The sequence below is a fragment of the Mesoplodon densirostris genome, chromosome 16 (assembly GCF_025265405.1).
Source record: "Mesoplodon densirostris isolate mMesDen1 chromosome 16, mMesDen1 primary haplotype, whole genome shotgun sequence".
Taxonomy (NCBI): domain Eukaryota; kingdom Metazoa; phylum Chordata; class Mammalia; order Artiodactyla; family Ziphiidae; genus Mesoplodon; species Mesoplodon densirostris.
Genome location: NC_082676.1, coordinates 66276021 through 66290418, shown reverse-complemented (window position 1 = coordinate 66290418; position 14398 = coordinate 66276021). Strand labels below are relative to the sequence as shown.

The 14398-nt window shown below is 64.1% G+C and overlaps 2 protein-coding genes across 2 annotated transcripts; both read right to left on the bottom strand.

The window, feature by feature from the left end:
- Window positions 1-1519: 1519 nt before the first annotated feature.
- Window positions 1520-3907, bottom strand: C1QTNF8 (C1q and TNF related 8). The gene is made up of 4 exons (XM_060079252.1): window positions 3851-3907; window positions 3594-3643; window positions 2670-2698; window positions 1520-2070 (listed from the first exon to the last, which is right to left on the bottom strand). Exons 1-4 carry the CDS (start codon window positions 3905-3907, stop codon window positions 1520-1522), a joined length of 687 nt encoding a protein of 228 aa, XP_059935235.1.
- Window positions 3908-6109: 2202 nt separating this feature from the next.
- TEKT4 (tektin 4) lies at window positions 6110-12043 on the bottom strand. The gene is made up of 6 exons (XM_060078887.1): window positions 11510-12043; window positions 9385-9455; window positions 8916-9059; window positions 8058-8280; window positions 7150-7304; window positions 6110-6326 (listed from the first exon to the last, which is right to left on the bottom strand). The coding sequence occupies exons 1-6, from the start codon at window positions 12041-12043 to the stop codon at window positions 6110-6112; spliced, it is 1344 nt and encodes a 447-aa protein (XP_059934870.1).
- Between the last annotated feature and the right edge of the window lie 2355 nt (window positions 12044-14398).

Sequence of the window (14398 nt, the reverse complement as noted above, 5' to 3'; positions counted from 1 at the left end):
TCCTGGCTCCAGTCTCACTCAGGGTTGATGTTCCTGAGGGATAACTGAGTTCTGTGGTGGCAGGGGAGGGTCACTGTGTTCCCAGCTGTGTCCCCTCCCTGGGGACAAGGAAGTGCCTGTTTGTGAAAAGGACGAGTGGGCCCCCACCCCCTCCCCACCTCCCCCATCAGCCAATGATGATCTGGAGAGGATCTGCCAGGGCCAGGTGGATGTGGGGCCCCCAGCCAGTCAGAGATCCATCTCAGGATGCTTTGGGCTCCTGGTGGGAAGGAGTGGGGGCCGGGGTAGGACGTGATGAGGAGACAGGATCAGCCAGGCCGGTGTTCTGTGGGCCCGAGACCCTGAGGTGGAAACCCCCATGCCTGTCCAGCACCTGGAAGGCCCTGGCCAGCTCAGCCCGGCCAGCCTGCAGCTCCAGCCACCTCTGCATGGCCTGGGACCTCAGTCAGCTCGCCAGGCTCTGGTGATTCCAGACGCTGCTCTTGCCAGGGCCCCAGCAGCCTCACTGGCCCAGAATCCTCATTCGGAAGGGAGCAGCTGCAGGAGGGGATGCCAGGGGAGGGCCAGAGGGGAGGCGGCAGGTAATGGGGCCACAGGGGCTGGACAGAAGGTCCCAGAGTGGCCGGAGGACACATGGCAGGAAAGGAAAGATTCGGAGTGGACTCGAGGGTGGGGTAGCCTGGTGGCTCCGACCGTGGGGTGGACAGGGGCTTCCTGTGGAGTAAGCATGGCCAAACTCCATCCACACCCGGCCGCAGGGACGAGGCCAGCCTGGTCACTTCCCGTTGCCGCCAGGCCCAGCATCAGCACACCTAAGTAGGAGGTGACACCGTGGGGGTCTGGGGCTCCCCAGGCTCAGGTGCACATCCAGGTATGAGCTTCCTCCCCCTTCCAGCCCATTCCAGACAGACAAGGGGATGCTGAGCCCCAGAAAATCAGCCCACCAGGGCTGGTGGCATGTTCACCAAGGATGAGACCCGTCCCGGCCAGGCCAGCACCCTAACCTGCTCCATTTCATCCTGTCTTGTGGCCTCTGCTGCCCTCGAACACCCTGGAATCCATCATGCTTCCGGCTAGAGTTGGCTCCAGGAGGGCCGGCATCTGCACTTGACCCCCTTCCCCCGCTACCCTGCAGCCTCCCTAGCAACCAGCCCGGCACCCAATAGGTGCTTTGTAAAGCTCTCCATGGCAGTGGTTCCTGGCACAGCCTTTATATGCAGAATAGGTAGCTCGACCAGGGGAGCAAACGCCATCGCGTGTGGAGGTGCTCCGGCCCACCCCCCATCCCCCACCCACCACCCACCCAGAACAAGGGTCTGCATCCTGAATGTCTTGGTGTGAAACCTTCGTCTGTGTCATCTCCAGCAGGGCAGGCCCGGGTCTGTCCTGCTCCTGCCACACCCCTGTGCTCAGCTCAGCGTCTGCACGCAGTTGGTGCTCCATCTCAGCTGGCATCAGTCCTGGGCTGCGGGGCTCCGGGAATGACTGCAGTTGAGGGCTGGATGTGGCGTGGGGGCTGCTAGAGCTCAGCGTCCGGCTTGACCAGGTGGCCGCTGAAGGTGATGTAGAGGTCACCGCGCTCACTGTAGATGGCGTTGTCGCCATCCCTCTGGAACATGCGCACCCAGACAGCGTCACCCGCAGCCAGCGCCAGCAGCAGGCTCTGTGTCTGCATCATGCTGCGCTCGCTGGGCTGCGCATACAGCACGGCTATGGCCCGCCGGTTGCACGTGATGTGCAGGTACATCTCCTTGTAATTCCAGGTGTGCACGTCGAGGCTCAGGAAGTAGACGCCGGGCACAGCACAGAGGAAGCGGCCGGAGGCCAGGTCGAAGGCACCGTCCAGGTTCACCAGCTCCGTGTCGAAGGGCACAGCCTGGAGGGCATCGGTGCTGTGCAGCCCCTCTGGCCGGCCCACCGAGAAGGCCACGTAGACATGCTGGCACAGGGTGCCCGGCGGCCCCACCTGCCCCTTCTGGCCCTTGTGGCCACGGAGGCCCCGGGAGCCAGGTGGGCCCTCCTTCCTGCTCCTGCTGGAGCAGCCTCTGACCCCCACTTCACCGTTCTCACCTGCAGGGGTGGTGGTAAGGGGAAGCCCCTGGTCAAGGTTTCAAGGGTCAGAGTCTCTGGCCACGCGGCCTTGCAACTGACCTCACCACTGCGAGCCTCAGTCTCATCTGTTAGGTGGGTGCTAACCCGCCCTCCACGGGGCAATGAGAAAGAAGCCACACCCTGAGGTCCTGGCAGTTCTGAGGCCTGTGCAGATGGTCACACGGGGACGGCTAGGACAGCGGGGATGATGGGGGTCCAGTAGCTGCCAGAGGAAGTGTCTGAACTGGGTTTTGAAGGAGGAGAGCTCTGGGAAGTTGGTAACCAAATCCAACCTCAGTGTGGCCTCCGTCCAGCCTTCAGGGTGCCCCCTGGCCCCCATGTGGCCCCCACCCATCTGTGGGTAAGATGGTCTTTAAGCCCTACCAGTCCTAGGCCTCTTACCTCCACCTCCTCTCCTTCGAGAGACCCTGTCTGACACCTGGCTCATCCATGCCAGGTGGAGGCTCCACTTTCCAGCTCAACCAGCAGCTGCTGGGGGGCCCTGGGTGAGCTCCACATCATTTGGGCCTCAGTTTCCCTGGCAAGTGGGCCCTGCCTGCCCTGGTTTCCCCATGTACGTATGAGAGGCTCAGCCAGTGTTGGTCTCCTGCAAGGGCAGGCGTGTGAGGTCAGGGTCCTCACTCTTCCCTGTACTCTAGCCATGCTGAGCAAAGACTCAGGCTACCTCTTCCAGGAAGCCCTCGGGGACTGCAGCCCAGGGTGAGGTCCTTCTTCTTATATAGTAGGTCTGAGACCCACTCCCAGGCTGAGCTTCCCTGGCAGGTGGGAGCCCTCCTCTCCACCACCTCCCCCTCAGAGCCTAGCAGATCCTCCCCCACCCCCCTAGCCCCATTGGACTCTGCAAGACCCTCCTGAATTCCTCCTGTGGAGGAACCTTACAGGAGTGGGTATCTCCTGGGGAGCCCGCTCCACAGACAGGCCTGTGTTACTGGGGCCCTTACCTTGTTCCCCCAGAGGTCTGGGGTCCCGGGCATCCTGGCCACCTAGCCCTGCTCAGGATGGCTGTGAAGACCCCCACCCAACCCCACCCTCTCTGTTACCATTTCACGATCGGGTGCTGCTGCCTGCCTGGCGTCTCCAGCATCTCTGCCCAGTGGCCCATGAAAGAGCTCTTTCATGCCCACCCCAGGTGCCCATGGCTTCCCTCTGGGCCATCCAAGACCAACAGGCCTCAGGTCAGCTTCAGAGCTCCCGGGCAGGAGGCTCACGGGGCCCTGCCACCCACTGCCCAGCCTGCCACCTGCCGCAACGTCAGTGCAGCCCTGCCATGGGAGCTCCAGTATCCTCCTGACAGCCCATGGGCCACAGCGTGGCTCTGAGGGCCTGGGGTGTCTGGGACTGGGGGGTTGGGGGTGAAACCATGAGCTGGCAGCCATCCTCTGTCTGGGGTGCAGTGACTTAGAGAGGAGTCAGGGAGGCTGGTGAGGAGGCTGGAGGCCAAAGTCAGGGGAGACAGACCACCATGCCTGTGCTGAGCCCACCTGGTGACGATGATGCCCTCCTGTCTCTGGCTGGGACAGGAGGGCTGAACCTTTTGGGTGAAGCATGGGAGAGAAACGTCGGGCCAGGCCCATTGTGTCTGCCTCCACCTCCTGCTGCACCCTCCCAGGGTCACGGTGCCCAGTGGGGCAAGAGGCCTGCCATGACACCGTGTTGGGGGCCCTCGGCATTAGCCCAGCCTTTCAGTGGATAAGAGTTGTGTCCCTGTGATGCCAACCCCCTGGCAGGAATGACTCACAGGGCCCCCCGGGCAGTGGCAGGCGTGGGCTACGCCCACACCAGGGCCTGGCCTCATGCTTGCTCTGGGCCTGAGCAGCTGGATGCTAGGTCCAGGGGCAGGGCCTGGCGCCTCAGCCTCTGAGCATGGGGACATGTGACTCCCTGGGAAGCACCCCACCACCACCACCAAGCCAGGCTGCCTGGCAGAGGGAGGCACAGATGTGGCCTGGGGAGCTGTGGCCGCTGTGCCGGAAGACAGGCCGTGGGCAGCTGGGGCTGGCTCTCTCGCCTCTGCAGATGCAGGCACAGCCCAGGGTCTGGCTCTCCCCTCAGGCTCCCCATGTTGGAACTCTTCACTGATGACCAGGGAGGGGGCAAGGATGAGGGTAGAGGGCAAGACTGAGGGGCTTCTTGTGCCAGGCTGAAGGGGAGCAGAGCCGGTGAGGGCTGTGGTCGGGAGGTCGTGCCGGCTGGAGCCGGTTCCCAGATCTCCCCCAGCCTCCTTGAGATGCCAGTGCACACTCCAGTGGGGCTCGCCGGCCTCCCACGCCTTGTCAGCAACCACTGCTGGAATCTGGATGTGGGTGCCCTGGACGGAGGGCTTTCTGTAAGCGTCACCCAGGGCTGGGTTAGTCCAGGCTCCGGCGGGAGCTGCTGACTGGCCTCAGTCAACCTGCAGAAGCTCCTCTCTGCCTGCCCCACTTTTGTCTCTGGGGCTCCTGGGGCTCCCAGAGAAGGACAGATGCCCAAGCTCTGCTGCTCCCTGCGTCTGACCTCAGTTTCCCAACCTGTTAAATGGGCACCAGTGGACTCAGAGTGGCCAGAGTGTCCTCTGTGGTGGATGGAAATGCCGCGGGCTTCAGCCACCCTCAGGGCCCTGATGTCCCCCCCTATGACTCCCCGCTCCCCACTCCTGCAGGGGCTGAATCCCTGCAGGTGGGTGTAGCCGTCTGGCCACCCTCCAGACTCCCCAGCTCTGGCTCCCCCAGAGCTACCCATCAGCTCCAGGGCCTGGTCATTTGTCTCTACAAGGGGACAAAATTTCCAGCCTCACGGGTGGTCATAAGACAATTGCAGGTAATGAGTGCCCGGCCCCCTGGGGCTGTGCCCGCGCGCCCTCCCAGCTTTGGAGATAATGACCTTCGCACAGCACCTCCACTTAGCTCCCCATTAGCAGCCACCCAGCAGGGGTGGGGCGCGGGGACAAGGAGGCCCTCGTAGCCGCTGATGGGGACGCTGCGCTACACAGCCAGCCCGCCTCGGCCTCAGGCGGTAATGGGGGTCTGAGTGGCTGGCGTACATGCGGCCGAGTTATTATCTCCCAGCCTCTTAATGGACACTTCCCGAGTCCTGTTGATGAGCTGCCATGGGCGAGGGGCCAGTAGCCTGGTGCTCGTCCCCAGGGGGCACAGTGAGAGGGCCTCATGGCCACCGTGAGAGCACCTGGCCCTGCTTGGGGGGAGCCCCTGATGCTGTGCCAGTTCTGCCCAGAGCCATGGACACAGGGTGTGGGGCCAGGTGGGCAGCAGGGCTCTGTGGCCCTCACGCATCCGCCCACAGCCCGGCCTGACAAACTTACTGGCTAAGGAGGGGGCTGGACGAGGAGCTTGGCCACAGAGGTGACCAAGGTGCTGGGGGTGGAGGCCCCTCCAGCCCTGACCCTCCACCCCCAGCTCAGGGTCTGGTGCTCACCCTGTGCTGGGTGGGGTGGCAGGGAGAGCTCCCACAGTTCCCCCGGCGGTCACTGCCCCAGGCCCTGCCCTGCGTGGCCCCTCACAGCCCGGGGGCCAAGTCCCTCAGGGGAGAGCTGTGCCAGCAGCGTGTTCTGACACCGCTGCTCCAGGCTCACGGCCCACTAATGAGGGGAGTGCCGGCTGGCCTCCGGTGACAGCGTCCAAGGCACATGGAGGAAAAGGAGCGGGGCTTCAGTTATCACTGCGGCCACCAGAGCCTGTGACAAGTGGTGACAGGAGGTGACACTCCCTCTGAAGCATCCAGCAGGTGGCCCAGGTGGGCAGAGAAACTGTCGATGCTTTGGCTGTGCCCCGTGTGGTCAGCAGTGAGCAATGAGGGGGGGCCTCGACGGTTCTTGGCTGACCCCTCTCCCCAGGTGGTGACTGGGGGTGCCCCAAGCAGGAGACCCCTGGCCCCCCATGGCTGAAACGTGGGGTCCACAGGCAAAGCTCACCTGTCCAGGTACACTCTCTGAGTAGAAAGCTAACATGCTCTTTATTTGAGGGGGAGACGGGTCCCTGCACCTGCCGGGGTGCCCGCCCGGTTACTGGTAGCCGGCCAGCTGGAGGACTGTGGGGTAGCGGGTGCGGTGGGCCATGCACTTCTGGCGGTCGATGAAGAGGCTGTTTGTCTTGACAGCAATGTCCTTCTCCAGGCTCATGCGCGTGTCCTCCAGGTTGCGCAGGGACTGCTCTGCTTCCAGAAGCTTCTCCCTCAGAGCCGCCAGGGACAGGTTCAGCTCCTCTACCTCGCTCACCAGCCTGCGGGGGTGGGAGGAAGGGGTGAGTTGGGGCTGCCCTGGGACACCTGGCCTTCTGGGTGGGGAGAGCGAGGCCCAAGGTCAAAGGCTGGGGGCCCTTGTTGGGGGTCTTGGTCAAGACATTTGGCCATAGAAGGGCCCCCAAAAGGCCCAGAGGGAAACCCATTAGCCACACTGGGAGGGCCGGGCCAGGACACTATTCCTATATTCCTGGCATCTGGAAGTGAGATGGGCGCCCCTGGAGGCGAGTGAGGCCCCAGTTTTCTGAAGGAGTTGAGGGACAGGGAAGGAGGGATGCCCAAGGCAGGGGCACTTCTGCTTACAAGGCGACTGCGAGCTCAATAAGTTAGAAAACAGAAGATGTGACCCCACTTACGCCTCAAGCCGGGGATGTGTGTCCACCGTGACATTGGAGGTGTGGACGGCCACGAGCAGGATGGTCAGGGCGGCCGTGTGGCCCGGGGAGCTCTGCCTCCCAGACCCTGAGATTCCTCACCAGGGTGAAGCAGGGAGTGTGGCCGCCCCTGGCACTAGGTGCCTGGCACAGTGTCCCCCAAGGGACGCATAGCATCCAGTCATGCTGGGGCAGGATTGGGGACGTGGGAACCGTGTGTGTGTGTGTGTGTGTGTGTGTGTGTGTGTGTGTGTGTGTGTTGTGCTTGTGTGGGGCCCAATGTCTTTCCTCTTCACATCTGCAGGGCTGTGTGCGGGTGTGGGGGGAGGGGTTCAAGGGGGCCCCAGAGGCTGAGGAAAGCCCGGAGGCGGGTGGACGGCGCCCTATGGTGGTTGGCCCAGCCCAGGACAGCCCCAGCAGCTACAGGCACCTGAACTGGACAGCGTCTCGGCACAGCTCCACGTTGGGCCGGTGGGAACGCTGGTACAAGCGGGTCTGGGCCACTTTCAGAGGCGCCTCCTTGTCCCTGACGGCCTGCTTCAGCGCTGCGACATTGTGCTCCTGGTCCGTGATCTCCCGCAGTGTCTGCACACAGGACAGTCCCTGTGGGTCTCCCCCACCGCACCCCAAGCCCTGTGCCACGTCGAGCAGGCGGCTCTCTCCGCTGGCTCTGGGGGAGGAGTGGAGGCAGGGAGGATGTGCACGGCCACCTCGGCCCTCCCATGGGCACCCAGAGGCCTGGGGACGGTGAGGACAGCAAAGCTTGTGGCACAGCAGCTCTGGCCTGAGAGCCCCCAGCCCTGTGGTCACCAGCCCCCGACCCTGGTCTGGAGCTTGAGAGACAAAGGCAGCAAAGGTCACCCTGAGAGCTTAGGGTCAGAGCCCTGCCAGGCCAGGGGCCAGCACCAGGGACACCCCACTAGGCAGCCAGGCCCCACCTCCTTCCACCCTCCTTGCTCCTGCTTGCAGCCCCCCCTGGTCAGTCACTCCAGTGACAATGCCACCACCCCCAAATGTCACTTGGTTTCTCATCAGCTTCATGAGGGCCCAGGGAGGAGTGGAGGCCCTGCCTCAGGGGTCCCTCAAGATGGGCAGGGCCAAGGAGGGGCAGGAGCCAGGCCAAGTCGTGACAAAGGCATAGTGGCCAGTGGGGGAGGGGTGGTCTGGGTTACCCGGTCTGGGCCTGGTCTTTCTCTGTGGTTACCAGGGCATGTCCAGCCCTAGAGGATGCCCTGGGCGAGGTCAGGTCGTGGGCTGGGAGTGGCCTGGCTGAGGAGTGGGCGTGGTCTGCGGTGGGCGTGGTCTGATGTGGGATGGGCGTGGCCGGGGCGGCCCCACCTTGCGCAGGTGGTGCTCCAGCTTGTGGCGCGCGTCCTCCAGCTCTTCACAGCGCCGCCCGAAGGCCAGGTTCACGGCGTCGCACTGCAGCCGCAAGTCCTCGGATGTGTCCTGCAGGATGCAGTCGACGAGCTTCCGCAAGTTGACTGAGGCCAGGCGTTCGCGCTCGGCGCGGTACAGGTTTTCCTGCGTGAACTTGGCCCAGGTCTCGGGCGTGGAGGCACTGCGGGCAGGGAGTGGGCGGGCACCGCGGTCGGTGGGGGCACCTGCCAATGGCTCCGGTTTGCACCAGGGCCTCCCCGCGCCTGCCGCGCCCGATGTCCCCTGCGCCCCAGCATAAAGTGGACTGGGGAGTGGCGCCCCAGTCCTAGCGCCACTCCTCGCCCCGCCCCACGCGCCACCCGGAGCGCCTCCCCACGCGCTCCCCGGGCCTCCTGCTCCCCCAGCTCCGCCCCACTAGCCCCGCGCCCCCAGCTCCCCACTCCGTGTCTTCCGTGCTTCCTGCGTCCCCCGGTGGTTCCCGCTCTCCAGTGCCTCCTACGTCCCTGGGCCCTGCGCCACCCCGGGGCTGTTTTGCAATGGGTGGTGGCCCAGCGCCCCCTGCCGGCCTTATGCGGAGCTGCAGTCAGCCGCCCTGCCTCAGGCGGCCCCCCACCCTGGGTACTGCCTCCCTCGCAAACCCCAGCCCTTGTGGTGAACCGTGTGTGCCGGGCACTTGGGCGGAGGCCGCGCTCGCCTGCCCATCCCCAGGAGCAGAAGAGCTGCGCAAAGGACCCCCAGCGGATGGACTAGGAGCCCAGGTGGGATCTCGCAGGTGGGGACGGGGCGTTTGTGCACAGCCCCTGCGGAAGACCCCACCTCTCCTCAAACTTGGCGGAGTGCGGGTAGAACTGCAAGTCGGTGCTCTGGTTGTGGTAGCGGCAGCAGGCCTCATCGATGTCGCAGGCCTCCACTTTGTCGGACCAGTCCATCTCGCACGTTTCCTTGTGCTCGTGATTCATCCTGGGGAGAGCGGGCAGGGCCTGCCGTCTGTGCGGGTAGGGAGCTGGGCCCACCTGGGCGCAGGGCCGGGTAAGCCCCCCAAGCGGCAGGGTGGGCTCTGGGATGCTGGCCTGGGTTCTGGATGCCCAGGCCCCTTGGCCATGCAGGAATCTGCCACCCCCACCTGCCCAGTGCTTCCACCCAGCCCCTTGCTCCTGGCTATGACTGGGGACAATCCCTCAATTCTCTGAGCCTCAGGGCCGGGTCACCCCAACTTCCTGCCCATAGCTAGCCTGAGGGGTAGGGGGACATCCCGAGGGCAGCCCTAGAGGCCACCCAGACCCACCGAATCTGGTTCACGACCTGCATCATGGTCCTTTTCAGGAGCTCCTGAATGTTCCGGATGAGGTCTGCCTCCTGGGGAAGAAGACCCCCGTCCCTGGTGAGAGTCTGATGACAGCCAGGCTGGTGGGGCCCACAGGCAGCCTCTCAAACCTCTAGGAGGAGCTGAGATTTGGGGTGACCCCCAGTGGAACTGGGGGCTCTGCCAGCACCTGACCTCTGCTGGTGGTCTTGGGCCCCAGCTTCTTTCATGGAAATGGGAGATGAGCCTGGCTTTCTTGCCGGATTTATTCTGGGCTGTTTGGGGTGGTGCAGTGGGTCTTTTCTTCTGGGGGCTTCTATGGGCTGTGGGGAGGATCACCCAGAAGTGGTTCTCACTTGCTGGGCACTTAGCACCCCCTGGGCTCTGGGGCTACCCCTGCAGCCTGCCCAAGACACTGAGGGCACCAGCCTGCCCACTAGCCTGCCCACTGGCCCCTGGACAGCCTGGCGACAGCCTTTGAGGACCCCGGCCACTGGGGACCAGGAGCCCCCCTGGGGCTGCCCCTTGGGGCCTTGGGCTCAGAGAGGCCTTACCCAGACAAAGGACACAAGGGGAAACCCTGTGTTTCCTCCTGCTACCCTGACAGTTTCATTTTCTGGGCAGGAAAAACTCTTTCCCCCTGATTTGAATTTTCTCCTCTGTTGGGCTCTAAACCCTATGTGCCCAGTTCTGACCCGTGGGTCCATCTCCCTGTCCTGGCCCCTTTGTTGTCCATGTACTGCTGGGCAGGGGACCTGGCTCAGGGCAGAGGGTTCACTCCCAGAGCCTTGGGAGGTTCTTGAGTGAATGAGTGTGAGGGTGCGGTGTTGGGGGGACAGAGGATGGGCCTGGGGCCAGGAGGAGGTACTCAAGATTCTGGCCTGAGCTTGGGGTGTTCAGGGGGTCCCCAGGCACCTGGGATGGCTGGCTGTCTCCCCCATATCTCATGAGTGCCTGTGGCCTACAGCCTGTTCGCAGGTGAGGCTCTTCCCTGCCAGCATCAGGGGCCTGGGCTGGGCGACTCCCTGATACTTTGGGGGCTTCCCCAAGGACAGGTCCTGCCAGGTTCGGAGGGGAAAGGGCTCTTTGTGGGATGCATGTGGCCCCCACCCCACCTTTATCCCGTCCACGCCTGCACACTGGTCTGAGGCTGTATTTCCAACACGGGCATGGGGGGCGGGGCATGGGGGGCTCTGCCTCTGGGAACTCAGGGTCAGGTTTAATTTGCATGACCCAGGGTGACCAAAGGGGCTCTTCAGCAGGTGCCAGGACCCAGGGGTGACTGAGGGACTGCACAGTGGGTGCAGGCACCACCATGACCCAACCACATCCCAACCTCAGTTAGCCACTCCTGGGGCTCAGCTCAGGCCCTTCCTGGTTTTCAGGGATGTGTGGAGGGGCATCAGGGCTTATGGGGATCTGGCCAGGCCCCCCCCTGCCTCAGTGGCCTCTACCTGTCTCAGCCTCAGACAAATGTCCCAGTACACATTCCAGGTATGAATGCTGCCACGGCCTGGGCCCTGCCTCGCCCCCACATGGGAGCCATAATGGGGCAGGGGGCAGAGCAGGAACCCTGGACCCGGGGCTAGGGTGAGTGGGTAAGCACGAAAGTCCAGCCCCTTCCCCCAACCATGCTCAACCCCCATGCTGGGACCTGCCCCCAGGCCACAGTGCCTCCAACCCAGCATGTCCTGGCTGGGCCCACCTTGCAGGGAGCAAGGCCTTGCCCAGCACCCACTATAAGGACCAGACTGTGGGAAGGCCAGACCTGGCACCCTCCTGGGACCAGAGACGGCACCTCCCCCCTGGGCGGTCTGAGCCCTGCCCCTGCCCCCAGCCGGGGCGCCCCCAGTCGGTTCTGGTCCCCCACCTACAAGCAGAGCCACCTTCTCTGCGCCTGGGCATGTGCTTGTGTGTCCCTGCGTGTGCTGAGGGGAGCAGGCTCCCTGTGCCTCTGTGCAGCCACGTGGTACATGGGCACCAAGGCCTCTGCCAGCCATGTCGTGGGGGCACACGGGTGCCCACTCTCAGCCCAGGGTAGGTCATGCTTCCTGGGGAGAGGTGGGGCGGCCCGGTCTGCAGTTCTGGGGGCTGGGAGGGGCCGAACCTTCAGCAACTCCATCTCCACGCAGTCACGCACAAGGTCGGGGTGCTGGCGGCACTCCCGGCACTGCAGGTTGTCGGTGGCTATGGAGAAGGGCACGGCCATGGCATCCAGGGTGCGCTCCAGCCGCTGCTTCTGGGCCAGCAGCAGGTCAGTCTCTGCGACCAGCTCTTCCACCTGGCGCTGCAGCTCCGACTTCCAGCAGTGCATGTCCTGCAGGCGCTCGCCCACCTTCTTCGTGGAGTCCTGCTGCGTGCGCTGCGCCAGCGCCTCAGTCTCGGCCACCAGCTGCTGGCTCTCATGGCGCTGCCGCTCCGACTGGTCGAGGTCGGCGAAGGCCTGGTGGTAGCGGGCATAGCAGTTCTGGAACCACTCATCCACCAGGTACTTGGCCGTGCGGAAGCCAGCGGTGGCCAGGCCCGAGGACGTGTGGGTGCCTGTGTTTCGGGCCACGTCGTACAGCTTGCGGGGTAGCTGGCATGCTGGCACCGTTTGCGGGGCGGGCTCCTTGGTCAGAAGTATATCTGTGTGCGCCATGGTGCGCCCGGGCACGGGGTGGGGGGGAGAGGGAGGAGGGCCGCTCAGCACGGTCAGCAGGGCAGCTCCGGCCACTCTGTCCCCAAGCAGGACATGGCTTCTGGTCTTGGAGACAGGTACACGCCAAGCCCTCCTGTTGCTAGGCAACAGGGATCCCCTCCCCCTGCCCCGCGGCCCTCTTAAAGGGCCAGGCAGGCCCCAGCCCCACCTGTCCTGGCCACGTCTGGCACCTGCCTGGAGGAACTGCACCTGGACCACACCTGAGGCCAGGCTCTTGTCTCCTGCGTCTTACTGGTTCCAGTGGGGCTGTCCCTCTGGGCACACAGGTGTCTCTGATGGGGAGTTGAATTCAGCCTCCAGTGGGTACCTTGAATAAGATGCCCAAATCTTCCCCACACTGTAGGTAGGTCCTGTCCTGGGAACAGTGTCCCCAAGGCCACCCAGAGCCTGGTGTGTGTCTGCTGGTCCGCGGGGAGGGGTGAACATCTCTAAGTTCCCCATCCTGGGCTGGGAGCCTGTGTCAGGGCTATGCCCAATATGGCCAGCAGAGGGCGCCATTGGCCTGAAATACTGTGCAGCTGGCAGGGCAGCGGCTCCTGGAGTTCTCCTGAGTCAACCCAGCCGGCAACGCTGTGGCCTGGATGACCTCTGGCACCTCGCACTCTGACCCATCCCATGGACCCACCAGTGTTCGTAACAGGACATCCACACCCCGCCCCCCCCAGCACAGTCCCGTGGTCCCTGCCCCTCCCCCTCTCTCACTGCTGCCCCATCCCCCACTTGGGCCACACAAGCCCCCGGAGCACCTCAGATGCACCAACCTGAGCTTGCCCTTGGCCTGGGCACCCATGCCCTCCTCCCAGGGCCCTGACCCTTGGCACTGGCACCCCTCACTTGACGGGTGACATTTGTACCCCCTGGCACACAGCAGGTGTTTCAAAACTGTAGGCTTTGGAGACAGCAGCCCAAGACCTCCCCCACCTCAGAGCCCATCGTCGGGGCTGATGGCCTGAGGAACCACCTTGAGCTGCTCTGTGCTTAGTTTCCCAGGTGGCAGTGGATACACAGGGCCTGCTGGTGGGGGGGAACCACGGGAGGGACCACTGTCCACCTTTGACTTAGAACCTGCTCTTCACACACCATCTTTCCCCTGTGGCCAGAACAGGATGGGCCTGCCCGGGGTCCAACCCAGGGAACCGGCCAGAACACATAGGACTGGAACCGAGCTCCCTGACATTGCACGACCCTGGGGTGTGGCGGGTGGGCCAGCAGGGGGCCCTCTTCGCATGTGGGGGTCCCAGTCTAACTGTCCCTGTGACAGGACATGGTCCCCAAGGCGGGGCTCTGGGCCAACCTGGCCCTGACCCTGGACAGCAGTAGATCCCACGGTCTCCAGCCTTTAGTCCAGAGGCGAGTGGCGCTCATGGGATGAAGACCTCTGGGACGACTCAGGCCCTGCACTTTACCATGTGGCTGGACAGGAGGCCCCCCCCTGCCCCAGCACCCCGAGCCTCAGTTTCCCCATTCAGGGAGTGAAGTTACACTGGCCTCTGCATGGAGCTGCTGTGGGCATGGCCTGAGTGGAGGCCAGGAAATGGCTGGCCTGGTGCCCGGTGCTGGGAGTGACAAGTGTCCCCCTTGGCCCCTTCCCACCCCCACACAGCACCCCTCCCCGACCCAGCCTTGCAGGGTCTCTGGGGGTGAATCCCCCATTGCAGGGGCTGAGGTGACCTGCAAGGTCAGTGCAGGCAGGTGGGTACAGCCACGTGTCAGGACGCAGAGGCGGGTGCATTGATTTATTAAATTTATTTGTTTCCAAATTGCATTAGCGTCGGGAAAATTGAGTCTCGGGACATGCCGGGACTGCCCAGCACCCTTCTCCCCAGCAGCATTCAGGCAGTGGCTCAGAGGCTGCGGTGGGGTCAACAAAGCCCTGAGGCCCCAACGCTCCCCTCCAGACTGCTTGCGCGCCCCAGGGATGGGACACTCCCCTCCTCCCAGGGCAGCTCTGGAGGGCGCCCCTCAGCGTGCTCCTCCCTTGGGGTCGGCCCCTTTAACAAACCCTTCCCAGGCCTGGGCCTGATCATTCTGGATAAACTGAGACAAGAAGAGGCGTATGAGGAGGGAGAGGATGGCGGGGTAATGACACCCCTTCCTGAGAGCTCGCCGGCAGGCCTGCACCGGCATCCTCGGGGGCCCAGCAGCTACTCTCCCTCTGTGCAGAGGGGACACTGAGCCACGGCCCCAGCAGCACACCTGGGAGGCAGCAGGCAGACTTGGCACACAGGCCGCCGGCATTTGCCCCAGGACCCAGCAGGGGGAGCAGCTCAGAGAGGATGCGGCGCGGCATCTTGG

Bases quoted from the DNA above. Each gene is read 5' to 3' on its own strand.
- TEKT4 (XM_060078887.1), bottom strand. From the start codon at position 12,043: ATGGCGCACACAGATATACTTCTGACCAAGGAGCCCGCCCCGCAAACG. The intron at 8,281-8,915 runs GTGGGGTCTTCC...CCCTGCCCGCAG, and splicing joins TCCGCCAAGTTTGAGGAGAG to TGCCTCCACGCCCGAGACCT. The intron at 7,305-8,057 runs GTGGGGCCGCCC...TCCTGTGTGCAG, and splicing joins TGGAGCACCACCTGCGCAAG to ACACTGCGGGAGATCACGGA.
- C1QTNF8 (XM_060079252.1), bottom strand. From the start codon at position 3,907: ATGAGGCCAGGCCCTGGTGTGGGCGTAGCCCACGCCTGCCACTGCCCG. The intron at 2,699-3,593 runs GTGGGCTCAGCA...CTGCCCTTGCAG, and splicing joins GAGGGCATCATCGTCACCAG to GAGACCAACACTGGCTGAGC. The intron at 2,071-2,669 runs GTACATGGGGAA...CCACCCCTGCAG, and splicing joins ACTGGCTGAGCCTCTCATAC to GTGAGAACGGTGAAGTGGGG.